General features: G+C 39.3%; 1 protein-coding gene across 1 annotated transcript in view; it reads left to right on the top strand.

The window, feature by feature from the left end:
• The window catches only part of MYH15 (myosin heavy chain 15), a 186117-nt gene that overhangs the window by 91295 nt on the left and 72331 nt on the right, over positions 1-22491 (top strand). The window contains 8 exon segments of the mRNA XM_029213706.1: positions 1392-1654; positions 8056-8303; positions 9673-9742; positions 9745-9848; positions 11501-11646; positions 14778-14868; positions 18651-18732; positions 18735-19036. Coding sequence (XP_029069539.1) covers positions 1392-1654; positions 8056-8303; positions 9673-9742; positions 9745-9848; positions 11501-11646; positions 14778-14868; positions 18651-18732; positions 18735-19036 — 1306 coding nt within the window.

Below are 22491 nucleotides of genomic sequence, written 5' to 3'. Positions count from 1 at the left end.
TTTTTTTTTTTTTTTTTTTTTTCGGTACGCAGGCCTCTCACTGCTGTGGCCTCTCCCGTTGTGTAGCACAGGCTCCGGATGCGCAGGCCCAGTGGCCATGGCTCACGGGCCCAGCCACTTCACGGCATGTGGGATCCTCCCAGACCAGGGCACGAACCTGTGTCCCTTGCATCGGCAGGCGGACTCTCAACCACTGCACCACCAGGGAAGCCCCTCTATATGTGTTTTGTAATTTTGAACCGTAAGCTCATCTTCAAGGGGACTTTAAGAAAATCTCTAGTGCTTGATTTTAGGGTATTTTCTTCAGTGCACTTTTGTATTTTTCCCCCAAGGGCCCAAAGGGTATTTATTACCAGTGTAAAAAAATGATTATGCTAATTTCTTGTGTATTTCTTCACTAATCAGGTAGTATAATTTAAATCTCAAACACGCCGGTGGTGCTGGTTCATAGTATATAAAAAAAATTCTCAGCGTAGGACCTTTTTTCTTCACCCTGAGCCCAGACCAAATCAGATGTTCTTCTCTTTGACTTCTCTCTGTGCCAGTGGGTGAATTTTTAAATCCTCCTTTTCATTAAGGGTGAAATTCTTTGAAAATCACAGCCTGTCTCTTTATCCACAAGGATATAAAAATACAAACCCTACAATACCAAGCCTGGCTTCCTCCTTCCATAAGGATGGTCAGACTTACAAGCATTCACTCTTTGCTATGTTTTTTTTTTAGCTCCCTCTATACTTCTTACCCTCTTTAAGGGTCAGCTCTCATTTAAAGGATGTTTGTAGTGGAAACATTTTCAGGACAAATAGTCCACAACATTGTTAGCCCCAGAAGTCCCTCAAAGGGTTTTTGATAGAATCAGATGAGAGCTTGGATGTAGAAGTGCTTTGAAGACTAATGAGGATTTATAATGACTCCTAAAAAGATGTGCTTATCAGGGATCTTAATTTGGAAAATAACTCTTTTATTTTTAAATTTTTTTATTTTTATTTTTTAAAATTTTATTTATTTTTGGCTGCGTTGGGTCTTCATTGCTGCCCGTGGGCTTTCTCTAGTTGCAGCAAGTGGGGGCTACGCTTCATTACAGTGCACGGGCTTCTCATTGCAATGGCTTCTCTTGTTGCAGAGCACGAGCTCTATGAATGTGGGCTTCAGTAGTTGCAGCACACGGGTTCGGTAGTTGCAGCACGTGGCTCGGAGGCTCAGTAGTTGTGGTGCACGGGCTTAGTTGCTCCGCAGCATGTGGGATCTTCCTGGACCAGGGATCGAATCTGTGTCCCCTGAATTGGCAGGCAGATTCTTAACCACCCAACACCAGGGAAATCTGGAAAATAACTCTTTTAAATAGTCTAGGTTAACTTGCTTTTCTTTTTTTTTTTTCCCCCTCGACTTAGGGATGCACTTCTTTTGATCCAGTGGAACGTAAGAGCTTTCATGGCTGTGAAGGGCTGGCCGTGGATGAGGCTCTTCTTCAAGATCAAGCCTTTTGTTAGATCTGCTGGAATGGGAAAGGAGGTAGCTGGACTCAAGGAAGAGTGTGTGCAGCTGCAAAAAGCGCTGGAGAAATCAGAATCTCCGAGGGAGGAGCTGAAAGCCAAGCAAATCTCCCTACACCAGGAAAAGAATGACTTGCTTCTTCAGCTGCAGGCTGTGACTGGCCCCACCATTTCTTCTTCAAATCAAGTTTCTAATTAGATTCCCTTGTTTTGCAGGCAGTATTGACTTGAAAAAAAATAGAGGCACGTGCTATGCAAATACTGTAGAATTTCATCCAACACAGACAGTGGGAACACTTACAGAGACACCCTGTTTTACAGTGAAGTGATTTCATTGACAGTATGTCTTTGAAAAAGGGACAAACTTTTAGATGGGTTTTAACTGTATAAACAGATGGAAATCTGTCATGGGAGTCAGGAAGCTCTGGATCTTAATTCAAATTCTGTAGTTAGCACGTAACCCATTAGCAAACCAAAAGACAGGATCTTTCTTAATTTCATTTTCAGATTTTTCATCATTAGTGTATAGGAATGCCAGAGATTTCTCTGCATTAATTTCGTATCCTGCTACTTTACCAAATTCATTGCTTAGCTCTAGTAGTTTTCTGGTAGCATCTTTGGGATTCTCTATATATAGTATCATGTCATCTGCAAACAGTGACAGCTTTACTTCTTCTTTTCTGATTTGGATTCCTTTTATTTCTTTTTCTTCTCTGATTGCTGTGGCTAAAACTTCCAAAACTATGTTGAATAAGAGTGGTGAGAGTGGGCAACCTTGTCTTGTTCCTGATCTTAGTGGAAATGCTTTCAGTTTTTCACCATTGAGGACGATGTTGGCTGTCGGTTTGTCATATATGGCCTTTATTATGTTGAGGTAAGTTCCCTCTATGCCTACTTTCTGCAGGGTTTTTATCATAAATGGGTATTGAATTTTGTCAAAAGCTTTCTCTGCATCTATTGAAATGATCATATGGTTTTTATCCTTCAATTTGTTAATATGGTGTATCACGTTGATTGATTTGCATATATTGAAGAATCCTTGCATTCCTGGAATAAACCCCACTTGATCATGGTGTATGATCCTTTTAATGTGCTGTTGGATTCTGTTTGCTAGTATTTTGTTGAGGGTTTTTGCATCTATGTTCATCAGTGATATTGGCCTGTAGTTTTCTTTCTTTGTGACATCCTTGTCTGGTTTTGGTATCAGGGTGATGGTGGCCTCGTAGGATGAGTGTGGGAGTGTTCCTCCCTCTGCTATGTTTTGGAAGAGTTTGAGAAGGATGGGTGTTAGCTCTTCTTGAAATGTTTGATAGAATTTGCCTGTGCAGCCATCTGGTCCTGGGCTTTTGTTTTTTGGAAGATTTTATATCACAGTCTCAATATCAGTGCTTGTGATTGGTCTGTTCATATTTTCTATTTCTTCCTGGTTCAGTCTTGGCAGGTTGTGCATTTCTAAGAATTTGTCCATTTCTTCCAGGTTGTCCATTTTATTGGCGTAGAGTTGCTTGTAGTACTCTCGTGAGCTTTTGTATTTCTGCAGCGTCAGTTGTTACTTCTCCTTTTTCATTTCTAATTCTATTGATTTGAGTCTTCTCCCTTTTTTTCTTGATGAGTCTGGCTAATGGTTTATCTATTTTGTTTATCTTCTCAAAGAACCAGCTTTTAGTTTTATTGATCTTTGCTATTGTTTCCTTCATTTCTTTTTCATTTATTTCTGATCTGATCTTTATGATTTCTTTCCTTCTGCTAACTTTGGGTTTTTTTGTTCTTCTTTCTCTAATTGCTTTAGGTGCAAGGTTAGGTTGTTTATTTGAGATATTTCCTGTTTCTTAAGGTAAGATTGTATTGAAATTAAGAAAACACTCCCATTTACCATTGCAACAAAAAGAATAAAATATCTAGGACTAAATCTACCCAAGGAGACAAAAGACCTGTATTCAGAAAATTATAAGACACTGATGAAAGAAATTAAAGATGATACAAATAGATGGAGAGTTATACCATGTTCTTGGATTGGAAGAATCAACATTGTGAAAATGACTCTACTATCCAAAGCAGTCTACAGACTCAATGCAATCCCTATCAAACTACCACTGGTATTTTTCACAGAACTATAACAAAAAATTTCACAATTTGTATGGAAACACAAAAGACCCTGAATAGACAAAGCAATCTTGAGAAAGAAAAACAGACCTGGAGTAATAGACTCCCTGACTTCAGACTTTACTACAAAGCTACAGTAATCAAGACCATATGGTACTGGCACAGAAACAGAGATATAGAACAAAGGAACAGGATAGAAAGCCCAGAGATAAACCCATGCACATATGGTCACCTTATTTTTGATAAAGGAGGCAAGAATATACAATGGAGAAAAGACAGCCTCTTCAATAAGTGGTGCTGGGAAAACTGGACAGCTACATGGAAAAGAATGAAATTAGAACACTCCCTAACACCATACACAAAAATAAACTCAAAATGGATTAAAGATCTAAACGTAAGGCCAGAAACTATCAAACTCTTAGAGGAAAACATAGGCAGAACACTCTATGACATAAATCACAGCAAGATCCTTTTTGACCCACCTCCTAGAGAAATGGAAATAAAAACAAAAATAAACAAATGGGACCTAATGAAACTTCAAAGCTTTTGCACAGCAAAGGAAACCATAAACAAGACCAAAAGACAACCCTCAGAATGGGAGAAAATATTTGCAAATGAAGCAACTGACAAAGGATTAATCTCCAAAATTTACAAGCAGCTCATGCAGCTCAATAACAAAAAAACAACCCAATCCAAAAATGGGCAGAAGACCTAAATAGACATTTCTCCAAAGAAGATATACAGATTGCCAACAAACACATGAAAGAATGCTCAACATCATTAATCATTAGAGAAATGCAAATCAAAACTACAATGAGGTATCATCTCACACCCGTCAGAATGGCCATCATCAAAAAATCTAGGAACAATAAATGCTGGAGAGGGTGTGGAGAAAAGGGAACACTCTTGCACTGCTGGTGGGAATGTAAATTGATAAAGCCACTGTGGAGAACAGTATGGAGGTTCCTTAAAAAACTACAAATAGATGTACCATACGACCCAGCAATCCCACTACTGGGCATATACCCTGAGAAAACCATAATTCAAAAAGAGTCATGTACCAAAATGTTCATTGCAGCTCTATTTACAATAGCCCAGAGATAGAAACAACCTAAGTGCCCATCATCGGATGAATGGATGAAGAAGATGTGGCACATATATACAATGGAATATTACTCAGCCATAAAAAGAAACAAAATTGAGTTATTTGTAGTGAGGTGGATGGACCTAGAGTCTGTCATAGAGAGTGAAGTGAGTCAGAAAGAGAAAAACAAATACTGTATGCTAACACATATATATGGAATCTAAGGAAAAAAAAAAAGGTCCTGAAGAACTTAGGGGTAAGACGGGAATAAAGACACAGACCTACTAGAGAATGGACTTGAGGATATGGAGAGGGGGAAGGGTAAGCTGTGACAAAGTGAGAGAGTGGCATGGACATATATACACTACCAAACGTAAAATAGATAGCTAGGGGGAAGTAGCCGCATAGCACAGGGAGATCAGCTCGGTGCTTTGTGACCACCTAGAGGGGTGGGAGGGAGGGAGACAGAAGAGTGAAGAGAGATGGGAACATATGTATATGTATAACTGATTCACTTTGTTATGAAGCAGAAACTAACACACCATTGTAAAGCAATTATACTCCAATAAAGATGGTAAAAAAAAAAAAAAAAAGGATAGGATCTTAATAGGTCCTGAGAAAAGCTTTACTGAGATCTTCAGGATTATTGCAGTATGCCCCTAACTGGTTTTCCTGATTTAGATCTCCCTACTTGCCCTTTCCCAGTCCAAGTCAATATCACAATCAGGTGAGTTCTTAAAACAGCAGTTTTCAACCTTGACTTTGCACCAAAGTTATTTGTGAAGCATTAACAAATAAAAAGAAAGGTGCCTAGACTCCACTCTCAGATACTTTGACTAAGTGGGTCTTGTGTGGGTCCAAATCATCTGTATGGGTGATTCTGATATCCAGCCAGGATTGAGAACCATTGTCTTGAACAAATATGTTGCTTCCCTGATGAACAAGCTTCAGATCCTGCAATATGTGCATTATAGGATCCAAACCCTTGGCCCAGGCATCCGAGCCTCCATCTCTAATCTGATGCCGATGTGCCCTTATTCACTCCCTTTTTTATTCCTCTTCTCTAGCTACCGGGACTACTGTTACATCCCAAAGGCAGGTATGAAATTTTATCCACCTTTATTGTACTCTCCGCTGCACTTAGCACAGTGCTAAGTTAAATAATACTGGGTTCAAATACATTATATAAATATATTGTATTTTTCCTGCTTTTTGGACTTACGGAAACCAGAAAATTTAGTAGTTTTAGGCTGACCCAAGTTATTCGTTTCTTTTGGGACTCTGCTACCCATCAGTGTTCCAATAGGCCATATTTTACGAGAGTTTACATTCAGACCCACATTTCTGATACATATTTAATATAGCAGTGGTTCAAGAACTTTAGTGTGTATCAGCCTCACCTGGGATGCTTGTTAGAAATACAGATTCCTAGGCCCTGCTCCAAACCTACATTAAGATCCATATTGTGAGAATCACAGTTTGTAATATCATATTTTGTCTGGCTTAGGACACAGGGAGCCTAGGATGAGACCTGGCCTCCTAGTTTTCATCATTCTTCCTCTCAACAAAAAGAGTGGCCAGTACTACCTGGGCTGATGTGGGGATAGAAATACACCCAACTTGTGAAGGGAAAGGTGGGTAAAAGTCTGGGATACATGAATAAAGATCACTGTGGGGAGCATAGGAGACACATGAAGCCAATTGCAGGGCAAGTCCTGGAAGGCTGAGATGAGTTCAAATTGTAACTGATTTAAAAAGCTGACCTGGCTATGAAGTATTTTATCTCATTGTTTTTTTTTCATCTCATTGATTTTTAAGAAACACACCTCCATACAGTAGGAATCAAGGAAACAAGGATTCTTTTCAAATTATTCACTAACTCAAAATACGAGAAGCACTGAATGAACCCATTTCAATTAACACTGTGAGTACATGAGAAAATAACTGCCACTGGGGAAAGGATGTTCCTACTGTTAAACTGTCACACCACTGCTCAGCTGGCCCCAAACCTGCCATCATGTTAAATGAGAGGATCGATGATGGTCGATTGGATTGTTGGCTTCATTTGGTGATGGTGACAGGTGCTGTACAAGTGCTGAATGGAAGAGAGCAAAGAGCTATTCTGCCTGTCAACCTGGGATGAACTAAGATCAAATATCCCCATTATTGCTCAAGCATTGGAAGCTTCTCTGATATGCATGGATCCTTTTTGCCTTAACATTTTTGTTTGTTTTTAGTTTAGCCCTTCTCTTGGGTCTTCAATGATGTTGGGGATTCACTATTTTATACCTCCCCCATCTGTGCCTTTTTGAGCCCCATTTTTTGGGCAGACAGGCTGAGAGTTAGCCAGGATCCAATAGCCTGGATTTTTGCCCTTCTCTGCTCTTGATCTAAGTAGATGAAACAACGTAAGCCAAGCAAATAGTTAGGTAATAGACTGCCCAAATTGCAGAGGATGGATGAGGTCTAAAGATGAAATATGGAGATATGTGTGAAGTTATGTCACAACGAGACCTCTAGTAATTAAGAACTTGCTCACAGAAAAGAGGTTTTATTTAGCCTCTAAATGGAGACAAATGAAAGGAGTTCAAAGTTACACAGGTGCTTTTGTAGCAAAAAGCAATCGGCCCCTTCATTTTTGACTTGGACCATAACACAGAAAGAGTGGGCCACACAGTGAGAGTTGGCAGCAGTATGTTTGAAAAAATAAGAGGAAGGAGGATTGCACACTCTATGGTTATAACTTGGGGAATTTACTGCTGGCAGAACCTTCGAGAAAAATATTTTAGTTGGAAATAATAGTAAAGTCTAGTTAGTGATATTCAAGGAACCTCATGAATTGTGAATTCAGCTTATGAATAAAAAAATATAAAGCCCAGCTCTATTTATTAGAAGATGCTTATATATTAAACAAGTGCATCAGGGTCCTTATAATAATATTATAAATATTCTATTGTCTGAGGGAACACCACTTTCTTAAAAGACCATATTCTGAGCAGGTACCGCCCTCAAACTATATGCCTGCAGGGATGCTTCCAGTAGCTGTGATTTAATCAGCACACCACTGATTTTTGGAGGCACGTTAGCTCCTTTAGCCCACCAGGATTCTATTAAGTGCTTTAGAAGAGGTAATCTAATCTACTGAATGGCCTGAAAGATCAAAAGCACCTCCAAACACAAGCAACTCCTCCACTTCTCAACCATAGGGTCAGGGAACTGGGAATATTATTTCAACTGCTTAGGAAAGGTAGGTGAAAGTGCCGGGCAGAGGACAGGCAATTATCTCTCTGCTGCGTGTTAAGCAGCGTTTCGCCTGGCTGTTAAATTACTTCCAGCTGTTGGCAACAATTTTCTCCTCATCATGGCGGGAACGAGAGACCCTGGCAAATGCTGAAGAGCAGTGCGAGTCGCTGATTAGATCCAAGATCCAGCTGGAGGCCAGCGTCCAGGCGCTGCCTGCGTTGGGGGTTGGGGGGGAGGAAGAAGAGGAGGTAAATTCCCAGCTGACTGCCGGAGGGCGGAGACTCGAAGATGAATGTTCCGCGTCGAAGAAGAAAGAAATCGATGACCTGGAGACACTATTGGCAAAGTCACAGAAGGAGAAGCGTGCTTCAGAGTACAAGGTACTTTTTCTATAATGTCAGGAAGGTCTAGATGCCTGAATTCCACACTCTCAATTGGGCTCCAGGACCAGACTTGCTCTGTTTATATTAATTAACACAGTGGTCCGCAACTTTACAGCACTGGGAGTCAGAACTGGCATCAAATGAAGGATCTGGTGAACTGTGCCATCCTAATCCAAAGTTCCAACTTGAATTTATGGAACCCCACTTAATCTCCCAACTGAAACGTTTTCATTTGTTCCAATCTAATTGCATGTGAAATCTGATAGAAAGAGCAAAATGGTTTCATTGGGCCTCTCTAAGTATCCTTTTTTGGAAGGAGAGGGAACAGGATGCAGTTTATTGAAAGGTGATTTGGGACACGTCTGAATTCCCACCTCTGTCGTTGATTTGGAGCTTGACCTTGAGATGTCATTTTAATTCCAGCTAAGGACCTTAATGTTTTGTTCATTTTAACTGAGGTTTTTATCTTGTGCATCTGTGTATAGACTGAAGTCAGCTGAGGGGTCTGTATCAAACCTTTGAGAAAAAAAGTCTCCAGAATAATATCGTAATTTTGGCAGCTGACTAAAGAGCAACTCTTGTACATCAGTTCCCTTTCATAAAAAGCACTTGGACCTGATATAAATGGCTTACACTTTTGCCTATTTTATCAGCTGGAACTCTCTTTAACTGCCACTTTCTTAGGATTTGAGGCACAAGATTAACATTGCCCCGAATACTCTAAAGAAAGCTAAATTACCTTTAGTGGTGTCCTTGTTATACAAATAATACGGCACTCTGAATACTGGCCATCCACTGACCTATGCTGATAATATATATATATTTTTTTAATTGTTTATTTTTGGCTGTGTTGGGTCTTCGTTTCTGTGCGAGGGCTTTCTCTAGTTGCGGCGAGCGGGGGCCACTCTTCATCGCGGTGCGTGGGCCTCTCACTATCGCGGCCTCTCTTGTTGCAGAGCACGGGCTCCAGACGCGCAGGCTCAGTAGTTGTGGCTCACGGGCCTAGTTGCTCCGCGGCATGTGGGATCTTCCCAGGCCAGGGCTTGAAACCTTGTCCCCTGCATTGGCAGGCGGATTCTCAACCACTGCGCCACCAGGGAAGCCACTATGCTGATAATAATTGATTAACCAGAATACCCCATTCCCCGACCAGGAGAGCTAACATCATTTGTGTCTGTGTGTAAAAGAAAAAGTGAATTTAGAGTTTTAAAAAGTCCATCAGGAATTTGGCTAAATTTGGTTCTTTATGACAGTCGATACCACATGAGATTTTTGGTCCTAGAAAAGAGAGGAGATGGCCCTTAGTGTTTATACCCCACCTTCCGTAAGTGGCTCTCATGGAACTGTTGTCGTCTTCTCCCCACAGGTTAAGAATCTGACTGAGGAGGTGGAGTCTCTCAGTGAGGACGTCAGCAGACTTCAGCGAGCAGCCAGGGTGCGCGGGAGGCCTGCCAGCAGACCCTGGAGGACCTGCACGCAGAAGAGGAGAAAACCCTCACCCTGAGCAAAACCAAGCTGACACTAGAGCAGCCAGTGAACGAGGTCAGTAGTGATATGTCTTGCTAGTTAGCTGTGTGTCTACATCTGTACAAACCTCCACTTTTTACTTAGTTCATTTATCTTGACATTTTCAGGAAAACTTAGTAGAAAGGTTAATTCCCCTCATTATTTAGAAATAAGAGGTGAGCCACTACAGTAGAAGAAAGGCCCCAGCATGTAATCTGTCTGTTTTTATATGCAACTTTCACACAACCCTGGACAGTGGGAGAACACTGAGATGAATCGTGAAGGGGTATCAATCTGACTGACTGTTCCCCACAGAACCTGGTGTTTTGCCCCGCAGATATGTTGGCGCTTTATCTGACACTAGTACTGAAGGATTGCTTTAAGGCCCTGTTGTGTCTCCAGCCATGCACTGAGGTTTGTTAAAGTAAAAAGATATGTAAGTCGCAAGCTGTGTTCTACCAACACTATTGGAAAACACTTGTAAGATTCTGGAGATGGTGCCCCTGTTCTGCCTCCAAATACCTTGTGAAATAAAGATGCTTCAGACGAGTCTCAGTGGTTAGGTTCATCACTCTTCCTGTTTCCTCCCGGCTGACAGTGTGTGCATTCACTGTTTTATTAGTCCCCAAAGCTTAGCTTTTATTAAATTGCTGACAAGGGTGGTTAGGGTTTTTTTTTTTTATTATCTGCTTCTTTTTCCTCATGCCTTTCTGTCAATTTCCTCTATTACCTATTAGTCATCTCACTTCTCCTCCTATTTCCACTGATACATATCTCACAAAGCCTCAATATGGGGATTTATTGGTTGTGTGCAAACAACACACACACTTGTTCTCTCGCAGAGTTCATTTATTTTCAGGTTTTTGCATACGCCCTCCAGAAATTCTCCCTTCTCCCCTATTCGAATTTTATATCTTTTGCTAGTCACAGGAAATAGCTTCTATTGTGGCAAAGTAAATATATCACTGAAAACTAGCCATATTGTAACTGTAGTTTAGCCTCCCACTAAGCTAACCTCAACATCATGGTTGGCAACACTACAGACAGAACTTGAATGTTCTGATCACCTTGTTGGAGGTACCAGAATATGACACAATGTTATGGACCATAGAGGGTACCAAGGTGGTAAAGGAGGGTGTGGAAATCATGCCATGTGAGATGCGTTCGAAAGGGTCAGTGATACTGAGTTGGAAGACTCAGGACAGCTGCCTAATATTCGTGAATGATCATGTGGAGACAGATTTGCTTGGTGCTGCTCCAGGGAGCAGAGCTTAGGCTGGTGGGATGAACTTACAGAGACTACTTTGGCTTCTTATGAAGAAGTGCTCCTGAGTAAATGGACTTATCCACCCATGAAATGAGCTGCCATGTGAAGAAGTGAGCTTCCCATCACTGGAAAGCAATCAAACAAGGGCTCACTAGGCATCTATTATTGGCTTCTTCTGTAGGCTAGAACACGTATTCCTTAATCTTTAAAGTTTTCCTTCATCACCATGATTTCTAGATTCTTTTGTTGTCCTATTGATGTGTACAATATTTATTTTAAAATATCTACGTAACTGGGCATCATTTACAGACTCTGCTTGTATTTTTCTTTCTTTTTCCAGAAGGTAAGTGGTTAATGAACACATCTAGTAAAGTATAAACTTTACTTATTTATTGGGCTCAATAATGTCTCCTTCTGTCAGCTTGAGGGTGCCCTTGAACAGGAGAGCAAAGCGAGAATGAACTGGGAAAAGGAAAAGTGCAAACTGGAGGGCGAGGTAAAGCTGAACCGGGAAAGCATGGAGGACCTGGAGAGCAGGCAGCTGCAGCTAGCAGGAAAGCTGAGGAGGTGAGTCACCTTTCTGTTGACTCGAGATTCTGGGAGACCTTTTATTGGAGGAATCAGCTCTCTCATGTCATTTCTCCTCATGACCCTAGGGCCAGATGTCTTAAGACCTGAATGGGAGGATAAGAAGGATGACAAGCCTAGGAAATTGATGTTTTTTTCTTTTGCTATACTTTATGTGAACTTTCTTTTTATAATTATGTAATAACCTACAAGAAGGTAACTGAGAAGGCGGACTAGTAGATGCGAATGAAAGGTGTAAGGCACAGGAGATGCGAATTATCGGAATTTGAAGTTACAAGTCAAAATAAAAACCGCTCACTTCTTTTCCTCATGATGAGACCAATGGCCTAAAGTAAAAAAATAAAAATAGAAAATAAATCCTAATGTGAAGTGCCATATACCATCTGATCATTTAAAAAAAAAACAAAACTTATTTGCCAGATATAACCTCATTAACATTTATATAACATTTTTTGGTCAAATAATTTACTGTATAAGTATTAAACCTTAAAATTGAAAGCAAAACATAACATGATCAAAATCAGTAGACCTTCAGTTCACATGGATTCCCAAGGAGCTCAGGGCAAGACGGCCCTCTCAGTTTAGTTTCATCATTCAGTGAAATGGATTTTCTCACCTTGTCCCTTTTGTCTTCCTCTGTTCAGCTAGACTTTCTTCTTCTTCTCCATATTTAAAAAAAAAATTTGGCTGAGCTACGCAGCATGCAGTATCTCAGTTTTCTGACCAGGGATTGAACCTGTGCCCCCTGAAGTGGGAACCCGTAGTCTTAACCACTGGACTGCCGGGGGAGTCCCCAGCTAGACTTTCTTCTAACCATTAGGGATTTTCCAGTTATTTGGAATAGATCAAATAAGAGAGGGAAACAGTGAGATCTAAGAGTGAGATAAGGCCAGGTTAAAGCTGGGAGCCCACTGGTTATTGGAGCCCACAGTGAAGAAGAAGAAAGTCAAGTGAGCAAATATGAGCTTCTGGTTTTCCTGTCTGTGTACATGAGTTTCCATTACACATGCTTGTGGTCAGACTTGATTAATAGCCTACCAATAAGTTACTGAACTTGATAGGTGTTTCCAACTTGATAGGTAGGAAAAGATGAAATAAGTAACCCTATGAATGTAACGGAACAGTGAAAGGCAAAATGATGATAGAGTTCCCTAAGCATTCAATTTTGAAGATTGTGTTTCAGCTCAGCAAAGTGAAACTGATACTCAATGTCCTTGTAGGCCACAGGTCAAAGAGCTCTGGCATTTCAGAAACCCAAGTTTTCAGGAAATGATAAATTTATTATACAACATTTTCTCTAAATGGACCTATGTATATATGGAAACAATACATGAAAATGTGGCATTTTAAAATGGTGATGACAGGATAGAATACTTAATAAATAACACAGATTATAAGCTCTTCATCTTCTGAGATAAAAGTTAAATTTCTTCCTCACGCTATTCACACAAACACAAAATCCAGTTTCATTAAAGAATTAAATGCAAAAATCAAGCTATAAAATCATTAGAAAATGCAGCATTATTCACCATAGCCAAGATATGGAAACAATCTAAATGCCCACTGATGGATGAATGGGTAAAGAAAATGTGGTGTATACATTTAATGGAACATTTTTCAGCCTCTTTTTAAAGGAAATCCTGCCGTATGCAACAACATGGATGAACCTGGAGGACATTATGCTAAATGCAATAAGTCGGTCACAGAAGGACAAATAGTGCATGATTCCACTTATATGAGGCATCCCAAACAGTCAAACTCATAGAAACAGAGTCGAATGGTGGTGTCCAGGGGCTTGGAGGCAGGGGGAAATGTGGAGTTGCTCTTCAATGGGCATAAAGCTTCCATCGTGCAAGATGATTAAGTTCTAGAGATGATTAAGTTCTAGAGTGACATACAATGTTGTGCCTATAGTTAATAAAATTGTACACTTAAATATTTGTTGAGAGGGTAAATCTCCTGTTAAATGTTCTTCAATTAAATAAAACAGCAAAAACCATTAAAAAAAAAACCATTAAAAGACAATATAGGTGGTAAGTCTTAGGAAACTGGCAGGTCAGACTGAATGAGTCACAAAAATCCAAAAGCATAAAAGGAATATATTGATAAATTTGATGTTGATACATCGACATTTTAAACATTTATGTGGCAAAAGCCAACATAAATAAAACTGGGGCAAGTTAGAAAGTGGGAGAAATATCTGCAGCAGATATCAAAAAATAAATATCAAGAGTATTAAAGGAAAATCTATAATTCAATAATTAGATGAACAACCTAACAGAAAAATGGGCAATGGACACAAGCGGGCAGTTCATTTGTTTTATTGCCCATTTTAAAATCCTCATAGTTGATAACATGCTGTCCTCACTAGTAAACAAGGACATTCATTATAAAACAATGACATACTAATCTGTTAGATTAGGAAAAATTTAGAAGTGTGCTAATGTTAAGTGTAAATGTAGAGAAATAACCTCACACTGCTATTGGAGGCCAAAGGGCAAGGTTATAAGTTTTTAAACACATACCTATACCCGACGCACCAATTCCCTGCTTGGTATCCACTCTGTAGAGACACTCACATGTACACAAGGGCGCATGTATATGAACAGCATTATTTGTAAAAGTAAAATTTGGGGGAAAACCTCAATGTTTATTAATAGGGAAATGGATAAATAACCACGTGATATCTAAATCATAAACTAGTATGTCACAGTTAATTTTTAAGTGAAGTAATCTATGTGTAGGCCAACATGGAAAAATCTCCATGTATTATTGCGTTAAAAATGTTGTAGAATTATAAATTCAAATGTATACAGTATTACACCTTTCACAGTAAAGAAAATGAAACTATTTCTACTGATATATAAGCACAAACATATGTCAATACTCAGAAAAATGTCTGGAGGATTCACACCGAACTGATTATGGTGGTTACCTCTAGGCAAGGAAGAGAGATTGGGTATAATAGCCAAGAAGACTTCAGCTATAGATGTAATAGTTGAATTTTTTACAGTGAATGACTTCATGTGTTATTACTATAATTTAAAGAATATTTAAACAAAATGTTATTACTCTGAGCAATTCCACTTGATACCTCTTTTCCCTAACAGGAAAGAATTAGAAATGAATCAGATGAGCTCAAAGGTGGAGAATGAGAAAGGCCTGGTGGCTCAGCTTCAGAAGATGGTTAAAGAGCTCCAGGTAATCATTTATCAAATACCTGTGTGCACCTGTAGTTAGATCCATGGGTGATGATTGACACTTCAGTGACAGATGCTCTGCCAAGGTACCCATAGCTCTAGCCAACTATAGATGAGGCAGAAAAGAGCAGTGGTTGAGAAGGTAACCTGGCATTCTATAGATATGTGACTCTGGAGAACATTACGGTTTAAGCTTAGATTTCCTAATCACGAAGGTAATAAAAAAACAAGTAGCTAATTTGTTGAACGTTTGACATAAACTAGGTATTGTGCTAAAACCCTGGACATCTACATTTTTACTCATTAATCCTCCTGACAACCTTTGAGCTAAAATTAAATGCAACAGTACATTTAAGTGGTAAGCTCAGTGCCTGACCCATGGTAAGCATTCAATGCTACCAATTTAATTTTTTATGATGATTAGTTTTTGTGATTAGAAGGCAATTATGCTGAAAATCTGTCTTGTAGCTACTTGTAGCCTCAAAACATTATTTGATAATGGGCAGCTATTTATAAGTTTTAGACCAGGCAACTGTTTTATACTATATGACCACCTTATAAAGTAATTTAAAGCATGGATACATTTAACTCCTCATGTATACATGCAGATGGATTTTTTTCCTTTGAAGGTAAGTAGTTATCTCACTAATGTAACTATTATTCAAAATAATTTTGGAACTTTTTTCTGATTATTACCTTCCGAGATATTTTGAGCCAAATTAGACCAGTCTCACTGCTTTATGGGCAAGCTTTCAGACAATATTAACCTCCAAGTGACTGCCTATCATATTCACCAGACTTCTCTTCAAATGATACTTTATCCAAAAAATGTTCAATTTATCCAAAATACAAATTTTCTTACCCTGATGATTTAAAAAATACTATCTAAAGGTTATTTCTTTTTATTTTTAATGTCTGAAACATTTATATTAACATATTTCCATACAAATAACCCACAGAAAGTTTAGTATTAGTTGTTTTTTGTTCGTTTTTTGTTGTTTTATACTGCAGGTTCTTATTAGTCATCAGTTTTATACACATCAGTGTATACATGTCAATCCCAATCGCCCAATTCATCACACCACCATCCCCACCCCCCCGCGGCTTTCCCCCCTTGGTGTCCATACGTACGTTTGTTCTCTACACCTGTGTCTCAACTTCTGCCCTGCAAACTGGTTCATCTGTACCATTTTTCTAGGTTCCACATACATGCATTAATATACGATATTTGTTTTTCTCTTTCTGACTTACTTCACTCTGTATGACAGTCTTTAGATCCATCCACATCCCAACAAATTTCATTCAACTCAATTTCATTCCTTTTTATGGCTGAGTAATATTCCATTGTATATATGTACCACATCTTCTTTATCCATTTGTCTGTCGATGGGCACTTAGGTTGCTTCCATGACCTGGCTATTGTAAATAGTGCTGCAATGAACATTGGGGTGCATGTGTCTTTTTGAATTATGGTTTTCTCAGGGTATATGCCCAGCAGTGGGATTGCTGGATCATATGGTAATTCTATTTTTAGTTTTTTAAGGAAACTCCATACTGTTCTCCATAGTGGCTGTATCAATTTACATTCCCACCAACAGTGCAAGAGGGTTCCCTTTTCTCCACACCCTCTCCAGCATTTGTTGTTTGTAGATTTTCTGATGATGCCCATTCTAACTGGTGTGAGGTGATACCTCACTGTAGTTTTGATTTGCATTTCTCTAATAATTAGGGATGTTGAGCAGCTTTTCATGTGCTTCTTGGCCATCTGTATGTCTTCTTTGGAGAAATGTCTATTTAGGTCTACTGCCCATTTTTGGATTGGGTTGTTTGTTTTTTTAATATTGAGCTGCATGAGCTGTTTATATATTTTGAAGATTCATCCTCTGTCTGATGATTCATTTGCAAATATTTTCTCCCATTCTGAGGGTTGTCTTTTTGTCTTGTTTATGGTTTCCTTTGCTGTGCAAAAGCTTTTAAGTGTCATTAGGTCCCACCTGTTTATTTTTGTGTTTATGTCCATTACTCTAGGAGGTGGATCAAAAAAGATCTTTCTGTGATTTATGTCAAAGAGTGTTCTGCCTATGTTTTCCTCCAAGAGTTTTATAGTGTCCAGTCTTACATTTAGATCTCAAATCCATTCTGAGTTTATTTTGGTGTATGGTGTTAGGGAGTGTTCTAATTTCATTCTTTTACATGTAGCTGTCCAGTTTTCCCAGCACCACTTATTGAAGAGACTGTCTTTTCTCCATTGTATATCTTTGCCTCCTTTTTCATAGATTAGTTGACCATAGGTGCGTGGGTTTATCTCTGGGCTTTCTATCTTGTTCCATTGATCTATGTTTCTGTTTTTGTGCCAGTACCATATTGTCTTGATTACTGTAGCACTAAAGGTTATTTCTAAAGAAATGTTTCAGCAATGCTTGGTTCAGTGACAGTATTGTTATAAATAAAGGTATTGGATCCCAAGATAACTAACTGGAAGGGGATCACGATTACCTGGATGTGGAAATCATACATTTTTTGGCACCTTCTCTGTCATAACTCATCTACAGATTAGATAGCCTTACTTAATGGGCTGGTCTAGAAATTAGCTTCCTCTCAGCAATCATACTCTTATTTAATGAAATTTTTAATATTCTAAAATAGAAGTTATCCTTTTTTTCCCTATACTCTAACCTATGCCTAATTATTTAAGGTGATGTTAATGACCATCCTTGTTTTTTTTTTAAATTTTATTTTATTAATTAATTTATTTTTGGCTGTGTTGGGTCTTCGTTTCTGTGTGAGGGCTTTCTTTAGTTGCGGCGAGCAGGGGCCACTCTTCATCATGGTGCGTGGGCCTCTCACTGTCGTGGCCTCTCTTGTTGCGGAGCACAAGCTCCAGACGCGCAGGCTCAGTAGTTGTGGCTCACGGGCCTAGTTGCTCTGCGGTATGTGGGATCTTCCCAGGCCAGGGCTCGAACCCATGTCCCCTTCATTGGCAGGCAAATTCTCAACCACTGCACCACCAGGGAAGCCCACCATCCTTGGTTTTACCGTACTGTCCCACAATGATGCTATCAAGATTTGTCGAGTTTTTTGCCGTTACACTGAAAGACTTTTGGGCTCTGAGAGTTCTTATCACTTCTTTTCTTTGTCTTATAATTCTGCTTCTAATGATATCAGATTACTATCCAATTTAGTAGTCTCATTCCTCCACCAAATTTAAATTATTTTTTATTTCAATTTTCCTGCTACCTTAAATCACCTACAGACTAAGAAACCAAGTAACCAGGTTTGTCAGAATTGTGTGTAAAATTAAATTGATGCTTGTGAGTTAGCTGCTTGAACTCAAAATATTTAGTCTATTAATCAGATTTTTGCCCAAGTTTCCAATAGTTGAGGTTGTCAGGTAAGCAAATTCCAGATAAATGAGGTATTGTATATAACATTCATCATGTTATTTTTTTAATAAGCTCTCTTTAAAATGATTCCTTGTTATATGAAAAATATTTTCTGTTCCTTTGGAAAGTGCTCTTTATTAAAATTTCCTCTTCATGTATATAGTATAATGAGGTTGCTTATCACCAAGGCCTGGGAAATTGAGAGGAATTACAAATTTTAATCCTGCTCTTGGCATTGGTTTGGATCAAATCATTTAATTTCTCTGTATTCTATCTTCTTTAACTATAAAATGAGAACCAAAAGTGTTAGTTGTGAGAAATAAAAAAAAATACAGTAGAGCTCTTGAATATAAAATATGCTACAAGTGCTTAGTAAAATCAAAATTATTTATTGCTATAGGCTCAGATACAGGTTTTGAAAGACGAACTGGAAGCTTAAAGGACCACTCGAGCCAAGGTAGAAAGGGAGAGAACTGACCTCACCGAGAGCTGGAAGACCTGAATGAGGGGCTGGAGGAGACAGCAGGGGCCAGTTTGGCTCAACTGGAAATAACTAAAAAACAAGAAACAAAATTCCAGAAGCTCCGCTGAGACATGGAAGAGTCCACACTGCACTTTGAGGCAACCTCTGCCTCTTTGAAGAGGCACGGAGACAGCCTGGCTGAGCTGGAGAGCCAGGTAGAAAATCTACAACAGGTCGAGCAGACACTGGAAAAAGACAAGAGTGACCTGCAGCTCAAAGTGAATGATGTCCTGACCCATGTTGAGCAGATGACCAGAGCTAAGGTAAGGAACATTGCCAAGCCCTCCTTGAGGATTTAGGACATGGAAGTAGGCAGAGCAGGGGAAGGAAAAGAAAGTTAAAGCAAATTGGTGACTCAGAGTATTTGCTAGTGGAGGCTAGAGATCTTCAGATTGGCTAGATCAGGTCTAATCTCAGTGATTGTTAAAGTCACATGACCATCCCCTGAAGGTAGTCTGACAGTGGCTTCTGGTTTCATTGGAATTCCAGTCCATGTTCCTTGTGGGTCTCTCTAGTGATGATGTAGTAAGTAGACTGGACAAGTGAAACCACTAGCTCATGAGTGGTGCTTCTCTCTTGAAGGATGGCTTTGAGTTGGGAGCACTCCACGGTGGGGCTCAGGTACTTTGAGTCCTTCTGAACAAATGGTGGCACAAATAGCTTTGCGGGGAGGAGAGAACTTTTTCTCCTTCATGTCCTCTGGCATCTCTTTAACGAGCCAACACTAGGAGAAACTTTATCACATGTTCTTTCTTCACTGAGCCCATTAATCTCTACACTGCCAGCTCTCATCTCGAATGACTAGTATCAGATCACAGGTGAGAGCTGCCTTACCTCCTGGCAGTTGAGAGGAGCCTTGCTTGAGGTCACACAGAGCAAGTAGCTGGTGCCAAATTGTCCTTGTGAGCAGAATTTATAGTCACCTGGGAAAGACGAACCAACAATAAAGCTTGATCTTTATGGACGGTGGTCAGAAAAATGTAGAATTTCTTCAGATACTGAGTGACTCCTGAAACGTTTAGCATTAATTTCCTTTAAAGACCACTTTGAGTAGAAACACAGCTACCCTGCTTTTCCTTCTCTTTCTTTCCACTGTCCCTGCCAACCCACCTCCAATTATCTTAAAATATAAATCTAGTGAGGACTTAGGACCTCTTTTCCTCCGTCTCTTCTGTATTCTGCATTTTGTATCGATTCTGTCCTCAACAATGAAAATATTCTCACTCCTTGCCCTTGTAGGCTTCATCTTCTTTTGTCAGCCCAAGTGAGCCCTGGAAGACCTCACTCTCTTCATACTCTTTGCCTCTCATTCATCCTCAGGAACTCTTCTGTTTCTGTACATTTTAGTAGAAAGTCATAAAATCATAAAACTGTTGATAGGTTCACCATAAATCCATACTAATTAGGTGTGAATTTTATACTTTCCAACTTCCTATAGAATTTCATTGCTGCTCAGAAGTTCTTTGTTCTTCTAACTCACTTTGTTTTATTTTAGAAGAGAAACAGACCTCTAACCCTGCCTTTCTGAATCCTTCCTTTTAATAAATGCTGCCTTTCTGAATCCTTCCTTTTAATAAATGTTAACAACTTCCTGATAAGATTAAGACCATTAATTATAACTTCTCTCTTCACCTTATAAGCTATTCACTCATCCATTTATTTCCTTCTTGTTCCAAAGAATAAAATATTCTTCCACATGGGCATTATTCACCCACTGCAAAAAACAAAAGGCTTTTCCACACTAAGAATGGTATTTTGAGAAAAAAGCAAAGTCTGTCCATATCTGTCTTAATCTGACTCCTTGACCAAAAAGTAATGTTCTATTTATCTATTGATATGTAACAAATCACTTAGAGTTAAAACAATAATTTATTATTCTCTCTCTTGGTTCTGGAGGTTGACAGGCTTATCGCAGATGGTGGTTGAGACTGGAATCATCCGAAGGTTTACTCATTTGTGTGTCTGGCTCCTGGGCTGGGATAGCTAGACAGTTGGGGGCTGGTTGGAAATCTCTCTTTTTGTGTGACCTCTCCATGTAGCTAACTTGGGTTTCCTCATAGCATGGCAGGCATAGGGGAGTTGGACTTCTTACATGGCAATTCAGGGCACTAAAAGCAAATATTCCAAGAGACCAAAGGTGCAAAGACTCTTGTGAGGAAGGCTTACAATACAGTGGAGTGATTCTGTGTGACTCCCAACAGTGATGAGTCACAGGGGTAATGTCTACACATGGCTGCGAATACTAGAGACTGTGACTCCCTGGGGGGCCATCTTTGGAGACTAGTTCCCACAAGTAGGTGTATACCTCACTACCTCCTACTCCTTTAACCCCTGCAATTTCTTTTATTTCCTCTGATTATCTTTAAAGTATTTTCTTTTTTTTTAACATCTTTATTGGAGTGTAATTGCTTTACAATGGTGTGTTAGTTTCTGCTTTATAAAAAAGTGAATCAATTATACATATACATATATCCCCATATCTCCTCCCCCTTGTGTCTCCCTCCCACTCTCCCTATCCCACCCCTCTAGGTGGTCACAAAGCACCGAGCTGATATCCGTGTGCTATGCAGCTGCTTCTCACTAGCTATCTGTTTTGCATTTGGTGGTACATATAAGTCTATGCCACTCTCTCACTTCGTCCCAGCTTACCCTTCCCCATCCCCATGTCCTCAAGTCCATTCTCTACGTCTGTGTCTTTATTCCTGTCCTGCCTCTAGGGTCTTCAGAACCATTTATTTATTTATTTAGATTCCATATATATGTGTTAGCATACGGTATTTATTTTTCTCTTTCTCACTTACTTCACTTTGTATGACAGTCTCTAAGTCCATCCACCTCACTACAAATAACTCAATTTCGTTTCTTTTTATGGATGAGTAATATTCCATTGTATACATGTGCCAGATATCCTTTCTCAACTCATCTGTCGATGGACACTTAGTTTGCTTCCATGCCCTGCTATTGTAAATAGAGCTGCAATGAACATTGTGGTACATGACTCTTTTTGAATTATGGTTTTCTCAGGGTATATGCCCAGTAGTGGGATTGCTGGGTCATATGGTAGTTCTATTTGTAGTTTTTTAAGGAACCTCCATACTGTTCTCCATAGTGACTGTATCAATTTAGATACCCACCAACAGTGCAAGAAGGTTCCCTTTTCTCCACACCCTCTCCAGCATTTATTGTTTGTAGATGTTTTGATGATGGCCATTCAGACCGGCATGAGGTGATACCTCATTGTGATTTTGATTTGCATTCTCTAATGATTAGTGATGTTGAGCATCCTTTCATGTGTTTGTTGGCAATCTGTATATCTTGTTGGATAAATGTCTATTTAGCTTTTCTGCCCATTTTTGGATTGTTTGTTTTTTTGATATTGAGTTGCATGAGCTGCTTGTATATTTTGGAGATTAATCCTTTGTCAGTTGCTTTATTTGCAACTATTTTCTCCCATTCTGAGGGTTGTCTTTTGGTCTTGTTTATGGTTTCCTTTGCTGTGCAAAAGCTTTTAAGTTTCATTAGGTCCCATTTGTTTATTTTTGTTTTTATTTCCATTTCTCTAGGAGATGGGTCAAAAAGGACCTTGCTTTGATTTATGTCATAGAGTGTTCTGCCTCTGTTTTCCTCTAAGAGTTTTTATAGTGTCTGGCCTTACATTTAGGTCTTTAATGCATTTTGAGTTTATTTTTGTGTATGGTGTTAGGGAGTGTTCTAATTT

This window comes from Monodon monoceros, unplaced genomic scaffold (genome assembly GCF_005190385.1).
Source record: "Monodon monoceros isolate NGI ecotype Baffin Bay Population unplaced genomic scaffold, NGI_Narwhal_1 Super_Scaffold_11, whole genome shotgun sequence".
NCBI lineage: Eukaryota > Metazoa > Chordata > Mammalia > Artiodactyla > Monodontidae > Monodon > Monodon monoceros.
The sequence above is the reverse complement of the archived record's forward strand: the minus strand, read 5'-3'. Positions and strand labels throughout refer to the sequence as shown.